We start from the raw sequence: 12,408 nt of genomic DNA on the forward strand, positions 1-12,408 counted from the left end.
AAAGGAGTCTGACAGTTTTTGTTAACTGCTTAATTTATAGGAAAACTTAACCAAAAGATCATTATTTTAGGATAGATAATGCAATAAATTATAATTGCTGCCATCGAATTTGATACTTGGAAAGGTACAGAGGTGAAACTTTCTATCAGACATATTGGAGGTGTAAATTTATTTTAATAACTAGTGTTAAATTTTGAAGAGACTATTTTGTTAAGTGGGTTCTTTAATTTTCCAAAGACTATTAAGTGCCCGTTTATTTTTCTAATGAAGTTTGTGCTGTGCCATATATCTAGAAGCCTTATTCAGTTGCACTTGCATGCCTGTATATTTTGTGAATGTTATTGTAGCTTTAGGCAGTGTTAATATAATATAGTAAATACATCTTTCTAAATATGTTTATTTAGAGTTCTTAAAGCTGGAAAGGCAACCATATGTTCATCTGAAAATGCAGAGCACACTATAACTCATGTATTCATCAGTGGTAAAATTTCTCCTTTACAAAATAAAAAGTGTCTGTCTGAAGCTCAACACTACCCTTTGCAATATATAGGACATTACCTTTTACAAGTAAGTAAACTAAATTATTGATTACTGTAAATAATGCAGTGTTAATAATGGAGGGGAATGTAATTGGCCAGAGTGTTTTGTGATTTGATTAAATTAAGACAACTTTCTGATTCTGAGACCATGTATCCAAAAGATAGAAAGGCTCATGAATATATACAAATACCTGAAGAGAGGATGCATAATAGACAGGTAGGTGGTTGTCTGTGCTGCCCAGTTACAGGAAATTGACTACAAATGGAAAGTCAGGAACCACTTGGGTTTTCTTGCTGTGAGGTTGATGGAACGCTGTCACAGGTTGTCTGAAGAGGCTGCAGAGTCTCCAGATGCCATATGGACATGGTCCTGTGCTAGTGCAGAATTCACTAGAACCAGAATTTTGTTTTACTGTTTCCCTTAAGAGAGATGCCCCATATTTCATACTTGGTTGCTTACCAGATGCACTGCTCAGAAATTATTAGTTTTTTGGTCCATAACTATTCGAAGGCTTCAGAATATTCATTTAGTTCTCAGACTCTGGGGTGACTTTAATCAACTGCTAATTGAAACTACTACCTTTATAAGCAAGTAGGAGCTAAAACTGTGTGTGTTGCCATTTGTAAATCCTTTGGGCTCTTCTGATCAAAGCACTTAGCTCTTTGTAGTAAAGGTATTACAGAAGGGTGAGAAGGTTGGAAGGTCTTAATGTTTACATTCTGAATAAAACACATCAATGTGGGCTCTTACTCTATTGCTTACTCTCTTAATGAAACTTTTTCAGGGAAGTTGCTCTCATTTAAACCTTTCAGCTAAGATGAACATTTTCATAGATGAATTAATGTAAAAGCCTTATGGCTATGTCATCTTTTATTGATCTCTATCAAAATCATGTGTTTGTTGCTATGCATCTTGAATTCCTCCCAAGTGAGATAACAACTTTCCATCTTAATGAATCCATTAGCTTGCACATATCTTTTTTTGCTTAGATTTCATTAAAGGAACTCACTTCAGAGACCAAGAGAACATTAGCTTTGTGTTTAAGTGAATCCGAAGAACTCAGGAAACTGCCAAGGCTCCTAGTCTCTTAAAAGGAAAAAAAAAAAACATAGGCAATCAAATCACAGCCCTTGTCCAGATATATTAAGCTTTATCAAAGAATGTTAGGGACATGTTCTTTTCTCTTTGTCCCAGAAGTACTTGGCATATTATTCATTAGATTGTTCCAACTTCATAAATTTATAGTCATGCTATCTGACTGCTACTTCTAGCAAATATAAATCTCATTCCTTCCCTAAACATACATATATATGTCTAGATGATGGATTTAGCAAAATAACATTATATTTTTTTCAGGGCAACTGAAACTCCACTGATGTTCAGAGTATTTTTGGTGTGATTTTTTTTTAACTAAGTCTTTTCTTCATGTTTATATTTCAGTATCTGTTCTTATTATCTTAACCTTCTAAATCTAGTGTTAAAATACTGTGTGAGATTGTCATTGGTTATATGATATTATAAGGCATCAAATTCATTGATTCAGGGTATTAAAATGCATGATTTTTTTTTTAGGAAGCTAGTCTCATAAATAAACAGTGACTTTAAAAGCTTTTTTGGATGCATGCTGGAGTTTCTAATTTTTTGCCAAGATTGTACCAATAAATTGTTTGAATATAAGTGTTTTAATGAGCATATTGAAACTAACATGCATGAAGGGCCATAAGAAGTAAAGCCTAGTTAATGCATCAGAGTTCAGTTTTCCATGCTCATCAAAAGCTATTTGGAACTCTATTCTAGTTACAAAAAATACTTCATTCTCTTTTGAAATGTGCAAGAAGTTCTTGTTCTCAATATTTGTTTAGAGATACATTATGCATGTGCCAAATATGTTTGTATTGAACAATACATTTAAGGGAAAATCTGAAAATAGGATGAGGCATGTAACTTTTGAAACTTTTTTCTTGAAAACATGGAATTATAAACTTCTTGCACCTTATCATTGCATGCACTACTGTGTTTTTTCTTTACTGTTATGTCCCAGACTCGATTCACCCATGAAAATGAAGTGTTTGAATTATTAGGCATGTTACACCAAACCTTCCACACCTACTCACAATAAGAAATGGCCAAGGAAATACTTCACTTGTGTCTATCTCATGATTCTTAACTCATCACACTGCAGAAGGAGTCTGGTTTTGTTTATTTACCTTAAACAAACATGGTGTTTTATTTTTAACATGTGTATGTATCTTTGATGAAAAGCATGCATTGAAACTCTTGCTGAAATGTATGTTCTCAACCCATTAAGTAAATTCAAAATATTTTGTATAGTTATTTTTTTCAAGCCAAAGTTATTTTGTGGTGTTACTGAGAGTAACCAAATTGAGAGAAATTTGATAAATGCTTCTTCATTGCCTGTGCTGAAGAAGTGGCTGAAAATGATAGGTGGACTCAAGAGAATTAATTACTATACAGACAAAAATATCAAAGAAAGAAAAGACAGTAAAACCTATTACATTTTAAATTACTAATTTGTTTCAAGTTTATAGGCAAGAACTGAAAAGATTTCATTGTAGTGGTCTATTATATGAAAAGACAAATTGAAGAAGAAATGCCTTATAAAATCTTTACTACATTTTGAACCAGTTGAAAATGTGTGAGCTCCGGTTTTAGCTTCTGAAAAGCTCTGAGAGAGAATCTGTTATGGAGAAATAGTCCTTGTTTCAGCCACAGAGATTGTGACTTTACCTGAAGTCAGTTAGGAAAAATGAATATGAGGAAGCTCACCTTGATAATTCCTGTGCTGTAACTTTGTACAACAACAGTGGTTTGTTTCCAAACCAGCAGCTCTTTATTTGACATATGATATGATGACATAAACATACAAAGGTACATACAGTTTGCAGTACAATATATAGAAGCACCTAGCACATAAAAGTTGGTTTGACCATTAGCTTTGAAACAAAGTATTATTTTTTTGCTCTGCAGAATGAAATACAAAATCCCGAAGATACAAAGATGAACCGTTTCCTGGCTGCACAAGAAACAGACCAAGTCACGTCTGAAATGCAACTTGGTGAAATGAAAAATGTTATTATAAAACATATGTATTTTACTGCGGTAAGTAACAGTTGATACTTTGTTATAGCATTATATATTTTATATACATACAATTTTATATTTTTATATTCCATGAACTATATTAAAAACATCTATCTTTCATTATAGTATTGAGCTAATAAAGTAGATACTTGACATAACTTTTAACAGGCTTTTTAACCTGCAATATTTAATAATCCCATGTTTACTACATCTACCAGTAATTAAAATAAACCTTAGTCATGGCAATTCATTGGCATGGATGTGTAGAAGACGCAGTGTACTACTTAAAGCCTTGGTGTAATAGATGAGGTAAATAGTAGCAAATACTGTTCAACAAGATATCTTTGAATTACAGTCTTTCTGTGATTTTCCTGTTATCTAGCTAACTTATGCTAAGACACTTTTCAAAACATATTGTAGAGCCAGTGTTTTGTTGACTCACATGAATGTTTTTCATTGCAAGTCAAAAGTGGAGCTAATGCATTCCTTTGGTTTTCTGTTGTCACAGATCTAATCCTGATAAAATTGCTACATTAGTAGTAATTTGAAATAGAGTTAATACCTCTATTTCAAGTCAAGAGAAAGCACCTGAATACCTTCAGTTAGGATATATTATCTCTGTAAGCTACAGCGAATGCAGATGATGGTGTCGAAGTATATTTGTAGGAGCTTGTTTACATGAAACATTGTAAGTTTAGTAGTGGAAGAACTAAAAATTTTAAGTCCTCAAAAAAGTACACACAATATTTAAACACAAGATTGCAAATAGAAGACTCATGCTGGTTAAATCTGTGCGTCATCATCACATGCTACATCTTTTATAAGTGACATTTTTTCCAAGGCTATACCCCCCAGACATTTAAAAAATACATTTTCATGTATTTTACCTGCAGCAAATGCTCTGGTTCAAACTATTATATAGCAGTGTGCCGCTGGATTAACCCTTCAAAGACAGTCTCTCCTAAGGATATTTTAGTAACATGTTTTAGTAACATTTTAATACTATGCAATATCTAAATATGGCTATAATAGTAATACATTTTTGCACCTCTGACCTTATTTTTGCATGCAAGAGGAATCCATATTGGCATTTTGCCACAGAAAAACTGAAAATTTTTAGTTTTTTGATGTCTAATCTAGGAACACTGTCCTTACAGAGCAATCGCATAACAACAAAGAGACAATAGCAGGGGAAAATGGGAAGGAAAATTTGGCTATATTTAATTCCTTTTAAGTCATTAATCCCCTATTTCATAATTTACCCATCCAAATGAAAAATCTAAATAGTCAAATCTAAATGTTAGGTTGTGCTTGAACTACATTTAACAGAAGTTGTCATTTGGGAAGTTTCATACACTATTTATTGAATATGTTGACTGCTATCCAGTGTGCAGCTTGACTTTATTCTGTTTTACAGACTATTAAGCACAGACTTATGCAAACAGACCAGCTGAACAAATGCAATCCAGAGGTAAGAATTATTAAAAAATAGGGCATGTTATGCATATGGAATTTTATTATGAAGTTAGGCAAACATACTTTAAGCAAAATTAGTTATCAAAAATATTTTTAGATTTTGGCTATCCAAAACTCTGATAAAGTTATTGTTGCATTAAAGAGCATCATTTGGTCTTGAATGTTGTTTGTCCCTGTGATACTTTTAGTACTGTCTCTGTTATTACAAAGAAACTGCTTAATCCTGCTAGTTAAGAAAACCTTACTTATTAATGTTAGGAAGTCAAAAAGCAAAGATGTCCTAATGTGTTTTAAACATCATATATTACTCAAGCGCTGTATTTATGCAGTAAAATAAAGAGAGAGTGTACACAATTTTTAGCACTGCTTTTTCTAGTAGGGACAGATGTTAGCTAGAGGTTATCTCACTGTAAAAAGAAACAGTACTTGTTCTTTCAGCACATGTCTGGTATTCCATCATGTGAAATTCCAGAGTCAGCTGAAGCACAGATTGCAAGTAGAATGCTTTGTTTTCCAGTCCTGTTTTCATAGTCACTTTGACTTAATTCCTTTTTTTGTACTGTACTCTATTTTTTTATTTCCATTAAGCCAAATAAATGCTGTAAAACAGGTCAGCAATAGATTTTATTAAGTCTTTATTATAAATACCTGAAGTAAATTAGTACTTTTAAAATTTTTCCTTGTCTATCTATAATACTAGGACTAAATCTATAAACAGTGTTGAAACATTGCCTCTTTAGTACTCAAAAAGCATTTTATACAGTGGCCATGAGCTACTAGTAGTGCATTTTATATGGTAACTTGTGTTCCATAAAAGTTAAAAAGGGAAACACTTAAAGTATGTGTTAGCTTCCTGTATTCCTTGGTAACTGAAGATCTGGTATCTTCATGAGCCATTCTACATAAATAGTTACTTAAAACCAGTCTTTTTGTGATTTCTTTCTATTGACAATAAGGAAGGAAGGAGAAAAAATTTATTTTTAAACCATGAGGAATAAATTACTTTTGTCATGGTCCAACACCATCACTGATCTGTAAAGTGCTGTGTGTTTCTGTTCTGCAAGAGGTTTGCATTGAAGTTTAATATTAGTGTGTAGTTTATTCAATTAATTGCACAAAAAATTACCTCTCTTAACACATGTAAGCTGAAATTGTTTTTCTGTACTCTTAAGAATAATGTCATTTTTTCTTGGAAATTTTAAGCCTAATACTTCTCTTACTGTTCTGTCACTTTTATTGCTATATGGAATATCCATTGCTAGCCTTTATATAATATGTGTCTTCTATCATAAGTATATTTATGACTTTTAGGAGCAGCTCCAGTAAACATATCCAATAATACCAAGGAAGTAAAATCAAACCTACAAACTGAATGAAGATGTTAGATCTGCCTATTGTATTTTGTCATATCAGTTTGCATCTGCTAAGAAGGCTTAGCACAGCTAAGTGTTCTGTTCCATCATCATCCCAAAAATACTTATTTCTCTTTTGTCAGTTTTCATATTTTGTAGTTGTCATATTTCATTTGTTTCTGCTCAGAGTGCTAATGATTGTACCAGTAGTGCTTCACAAGAAACTATGATTCCTCATCAGAGTGCAAGCCAGTGAAGCTTGGACAGCTTATTGAGTATTAAGTCTCTTCAATAATAGGTCTCCTGATACTGACAAAAGTTTATTGCCTCCGTTTTGTATCATCCTTCTTTACCTCTTAGAAATGTGATGAACCTGTCTCTAGTTTCTCTTTGACTTGAATGCTATGCAAAATGTACCACAGTCTTCCCAAAACATCTTTATTTCAGTGTATTTTTAAAATAATGCATCAATGCTACTGTTTCTTCTAGTACAGAATTTTCAGAAAATAAAAGTTTCAATCACAATATATAAAGCTGGATCCTGGTGTGATCACCAGGTGAAGGTCAGTGGTAACATGCTTGTACACACCCAATATACAGTCTTACATCCTAAATCCAGGTGGCAGAGAAGTTCTTCTTTGACTGTCATTAAGCAGTTCACAATTGCTCTTTACATGTGCTGTTTGCATGTAATTAGCATTACAAAAGTATGAATGCAACCTTTATTTCCAAAGGAAATTTTAGTGGAGATTTTAATAGTTAATATATGAATGAGAAGATTGAAATAAATGTAAGTTGCAAACACCAGATACACAAAGACTCGATTAAAAGAAAATTGTCTACATGAGCAGCTTTATTTATTGTTAATGTAACAATGGCTTACATTAGGAACCTGAGATACAAGACATTTGCAAGACACTAAATATCTAATGCTAAAGTGGAGTTCATTCACTGAGATTTTAGCTGTGATTTAACCATGATTATAATTTCTTTCTGAATTTTTTTCATGTTTTAACAGAGCTCCTAGTGTTTTTTATCTTATTACTGGAACATTTTTGGTAGCTATCTAATAGCAGTATATTCTTTAGACTTCAAATCGACAACTGGAAATATAAACTAATATTAAAACAATTGGTAAGATATTTAGATTGGATAGTAGGAAAATTTCTCCCTGCAAAGGGTTGTCCAGCTCTGGAAAAGGCTTCCCAGAGCAGTAATGGAGTCATCATCCCTGAAGGGATTTAGAAGATGAGTACAAGTGGCACTTAAGGACATGGTTTAGTGGTGGGCTTGGTAGTGCTGTTAATAGTTAGACTCAATGCTCTTATAACAATTCTATCTGAACTATTCTATTAATGCACACTAGGAGACAGGATTTTTGGCAGAGATCATAAAATCTACAAGTTACCAGAGATTAAAGCAACAATAAATTTATGTAACTCTTTAATTCCCAGCAGCCCAGTCAGTCCGACCCTGCTTTTCTCAGCTGTGCCTCTTATCTCAGAAATTTGAGTTTACTGGAGCCTCAGGCTGTGTGGTCAGACAAAAAAGCTGTATTTCAAAAGAGTAGTTACCTGGCAGAAGAAAGCTGTGCTTCACTCAGCAATACAGTTGCAACTGGCTTAGGCATCAGCTTTGGCTTGAATCTGAACTAGAGGAAAGATGTAAATAGCAATGTACCTGAGACCTTCAGTAGCTCATTAGTGTCATTAATTCCTGATCTTTGAAGAGATGAAAGTACAGATAGTTAACAGGGAAATTGCAGAGCAAATACAGCATCTCATGGAAGCTATTGCATCTGTCTTGGTTCTCTGAAAGCTGTTAAGAGTTTTGCTGTATGAGTGGCAGAGTATAAGATGGAAGTCCTGTGCCATTAAGATATTCTTGACTGGAAGGACCCCTTCTGCTTGGAAATAAGAGTCCCTTTCCCCCTGCCCTGGCAGGGATGTAAGGTGGTATAGAATAACCTCTATGTCTTAGTCACATCCCCTGTGGCTACTGCAAGAATAAATTCTGTCTCCTGTCAGGAACCAGGATACCAACATACCAACATTTTAATTAGGGATATCCTGTGTTAGTTAACTTGGTTGGTTAAAGGGTTTTTTTAATTTAAGTGTTTTTTTTTCTTTTTTTTTTCTTTTTTTTTTCTTTTTTTTTTCTTTTTTTTTTCTTTTTTTTTTCTTTTTTTTTTCTTTTTTTTTTCTTTTTTTTTTCTTTTTTTTTTCTTTTTTTTACAATGATATCTCATTTCTAGGTTAAAAGTACTGACTGGTCCAGGGGCACTTGGTCTATACTTCAAGGACTAGTGGAAGAGGACTTACTTCATGATGTAGTCACAGAACTTGCTGCAGGCCAAATGTACAGTGCACCTCCTGTGCAACTTCTTCATCCTCTTCTGGAATATGTCCTACTGGTGAGAGATGAAGACTAAAGTAGTATTAAAAATAAAAGAAATAAATTGGAAGTATTATGATCTTTGCTTCTGATGTAGTATTTAGAAGTTCTTAGTGATCCATTCACCCTTCTTTTTGTGTTCATCAATGTGTTTGTAAAAATAAGAAAGGATTTAAAAAAGGGTTTTTTCAAATTAGTATTTATTTGCAAGCCAAATGAATGTAATGCTCTAAATATTGTGGAAGGGTTGGCCAGAAATATTTTTGTTACTTTTAGAAACAGCACTATACTGGTACGCTACAAATAGAGAGATTGATTGAGAGCAAGGTTTGCTCTAAACAGTGGTGCATTCAACTGGCCTATCACACTAGAGCAAGTTCTCCTTTTTCTCTTCCCAAGTCTTTTTAAATTTAACTATGTACTTTTCTCCTTGGAGTTGTGCATTAAATTGCATGTTACATTAGTGATTAAATTTGGTCACTTGAGATTGTAAAGATTAAAGAAAATAAATTAACTGTTAGTGAATATAGATACAGATCCTTGGCTGGTCTGGAGCCAATATTATTTTCTCATTTTTTACAGGGAAACACGGATACAATATTTTTTGCCAAACTTTGTCATGTTTTTTACCTTGCTCTTCATTGTGAACCTCCCTGGAAGTCCCCATTGATGTTGAAGTATTATTTAGATCTTCTTCAGTGTCCTATCTGTAAGAAAGGCACATGGTCCTTGATAGAGAGACTTGTAAGGTAAGGAAGATTAATGAGGTACCAAATGCAATATTATGTTACTCCAAACCCAAAGACAGCAGAGGAGAGTTGGCATTCTGTTGCAAAGAAGTGCTGTTTTACAACAGAACAAGTCTAGAATTTTAACAGATTTGGTCATTTCACTTCATATTACATCACAGGCAGATGAAATTTTTTGAAAGAAAAATAAGTACATTTTCTTAGCTTTACTAGTTTTTTTTAAATTATTTCTTACGCTCTTTACAGAGTATAGTAATCTGTGTACTCTTGCTGTTGTTGTGTATATACATATAAACATACACACACACACACATATATCTGCAGTTACAAAGCAAACTCAAGGCTTGTCTTACCAAATGTGAAGTTTCATGTTGTATTTTGATTTTAAACATAACCTTCACCATCTTTTTGAAGATGTCTGATTTTATCTTGTCTACATCTACAAAGACAAATTTGGATAGTTAGTCTCTGCTTTATCTTGAGAACTTATTTTTTGTAATTTGCATCAACAGAAATTAATTCTTCATTTGGAAAAGAAACTAGAGCTCTTCTTGAGTGGTTGTGATAAAACTTCAAGTGATATTTAAATACTTTGATACAACTGTGATTACAGATGTGTGAATGTGTGTGATTGTAGGCATATTTTGAAGAACATGAAAGAGAATTTGTCTTTTAGATGAAGTATTTTGTCTTTTAGTACTTCCTGGAGAATGGGAATACCCAGGAGTTGTATACCTGGTTCTAGTACTCAAAATTCTAGACAAAAATTATGTTTGCATGTTACTTCAGAATTATCTGCATCATGTATGGCAATCTGTAGTCCTGTCAAGTAGTATGTATGAACTATTGTCTGAACAGAAGTTTGTAGGATGTTACCATGTCTACAAAATACTCCAAAATTATCTTGTATTTAAAGGATTTTAAATAAGTTATGTTTAATATAGTAATTGTACAATATCTCAAGTAGAAACAGAAAAATGAAATCCAATTAAATTATTTTGTTTACACTATAATACAAAATCTTCATCTGGAACACAGAAGCTCAGTCACAAACATGTTGTTGGTTTTTTTTTTCCTTTTGAAAAAAGCTTTAAAACTAGAAAATTAGGCTTTAAAATGTTGTCTGTTACTGGGGACAAACTATATCCTTGTCAAAGCAGACTGGATTCAAAGCTGACTTTTTTGCCAATAGATTATCTGTTATTTCTGTCATACAAATGGAATTTTTCATTTTTTATTTTTCAGGTCTTGTCTTTATTGTGAAACATTTTGTCATACGGTCACAGTTTCAGGGACAGAAGATGAACTGAGGATAGTTCATAAAACATTATTGAAGTTTTTCTTTGATTTAGTAAAAGGCGAAGTAGAGTTTCTGACAAAAAGGTGGGATTTATAGAAATAATACATGCACTTCTTTATTTACAGCAGCTTGTATCCTGATTTGTATATATCTGTGATAAGATACTGTTCTCGAAAGCAGTTTAGCAATTCTATTTATATTTCTCAATTCTTAGGTTGTTTAATTGTAAATTCATAGGTTTTTTCATCATCATGTTTTAAGACATCTTTCTTTTTCCAGCTTGTTATTCCAGGACACATTTAATTTTGCTCATAAGGTGGTACTTCTAGATTTGCAGTACTTTGCTATTCATTCTTTAAGGTAGACAAGTAGCATTTTGAATGTAATGATGTATATGTTTGATTTTTTTAAAAATTCAATAACTGTTATCTCTCTATTATCTTAGGGAGACTATTACCTTTCTTTGGTTTATGAAGTATAAAAGAAGTCTAGGTTTTGCTTTGCATTTCTATAGAAATGGTGGCCTTTACTTTATGGAAATAGTGGCACAGTATTAGAATTCCCCAGGTCTAATAATAGTAGTAATAGTCATCATCATTGTACTTACACTGCATCAGAAATTCTATCTGATCCTTCCATAGGTAAAAATTGCCAAATTTGTGTGTATTTTAAGTGAAGACAAGGTTTCTGTCTGGTAACTGTAATAATCAAAGTGGCATAAAGCTTTAGGTTTTTTTCACTTTGTTTTTTTTCAGTTTGGTTGAAGGAACAAATTCACAGCATCAACAAGCCTTGCCACTGACAGTTCTTCTGAAGACATTCTTGCCTGAAAGTGGAACCGCAGTGCTTTTTACCAAACACATAAATATTCTAGCAGATTGGGTCGTATTTTCCCATAGAGAATTAAGTGGAAAAAATGATGTGAGTGTGAATTTTATACTTTAAAATAATGAAGACTGACATATATTTTTAAAGGTGTCCCTTTGTTCATTCTTTTGTGAGGAATTATATGTAAGTATAACAGCTGCTTGTTATAGCGGCCTTTTGTTGTGAAGCGTGCTGGTTTTTGCTCCACTAAAGAAATGAATTGATCCATAAGTTTCTTATATAGATATGTAGAGAAGAAACGAGTCCTGAGTAGCTTGTTGGCCACATTCAGATGTTCACATGCCCTTACCAGCAGGTATTACTGTAGTTATTACAGACACCAGCTTGTTCTCTCAAACAATATGGTGTAGTGAAAGAAATGATTATCTTATTTTACAGTGACAGGATTCAGAAACATTTGAAAGAGAAACCTAAAAAAATTAATACTTTTTTTGTTGTTGTTGTTTGCTAGGTATGCATTGTTTTACTGTAATAGAATGCCCTGGTTTTCTTCCTAAGTCTTTTAGTTTCATTTGGAGTATTTCCTAGGACTTAAAATAAAAATGGAATTGAAGCAACTTAATTGCTATTCTGTGACCTGCTGACCAGCAGGACATTGACCTGAAAG

The 12,408-nt window shown here is 32.9% G+C and overlaps 1 protein-coding gene across 5 annotated transcripts in view; it reads left to right on the forward strand.

Annotated features, from left to right (window-relative positions):
- SLF1 (SMC5/6 complex localization factor 1) overlaps positions 1-12,408 on the forward strand; it is a 34,507-nt gene that overhangs the window by 5,509 nt on the left and 16,590 nt on the right. For all 5 annotated transcript variants that reach the window (XM_077171846.1, XM_054652073.2, XM_077171848.1 and 2 more), the window contains 7 exons: positions 405-567; positions 3,529-3,660; positions 5,060-5,113; positions 8,725-8,883; positions 9,447-9,613; positions 10,859-10,996; positions 11,669-11,834. In XM_077171846.1, the coding sequence (XP_077027961.1) occupies positions 405-567; positions 3,529-3,660; positions 5,060-5,113; positions 8,725-8,883; positions 9,447-9,613; positions 10,859-10,996; positions 11,669-11,834 (979 nt within the window). The remainder of the gene's footprint in view (positions 1-404; positions 568-3,528; positions 3,661-5,059; positions 5,114-8,724; positions 8,884-9,446; positions 9,614-10,858; positions 10,997-11,668; positions 11,835-12,408) is intronic.

Source organism: Agelaius phoeniceus, chromosome Z (genome assembly GCF_051311805.1).
Source record: "Agelaius phoeniceus isolate bAgePho1 chromosome Z, bAgePho1.hap1, whole genome shotgun sequence".
Classification (NCBI taxonomy): Eukaryota; Metazoa; Chordata; class Aves; order Passeriformes; family Icteridae; genus Agelaius; species Agelaius phoeniceus.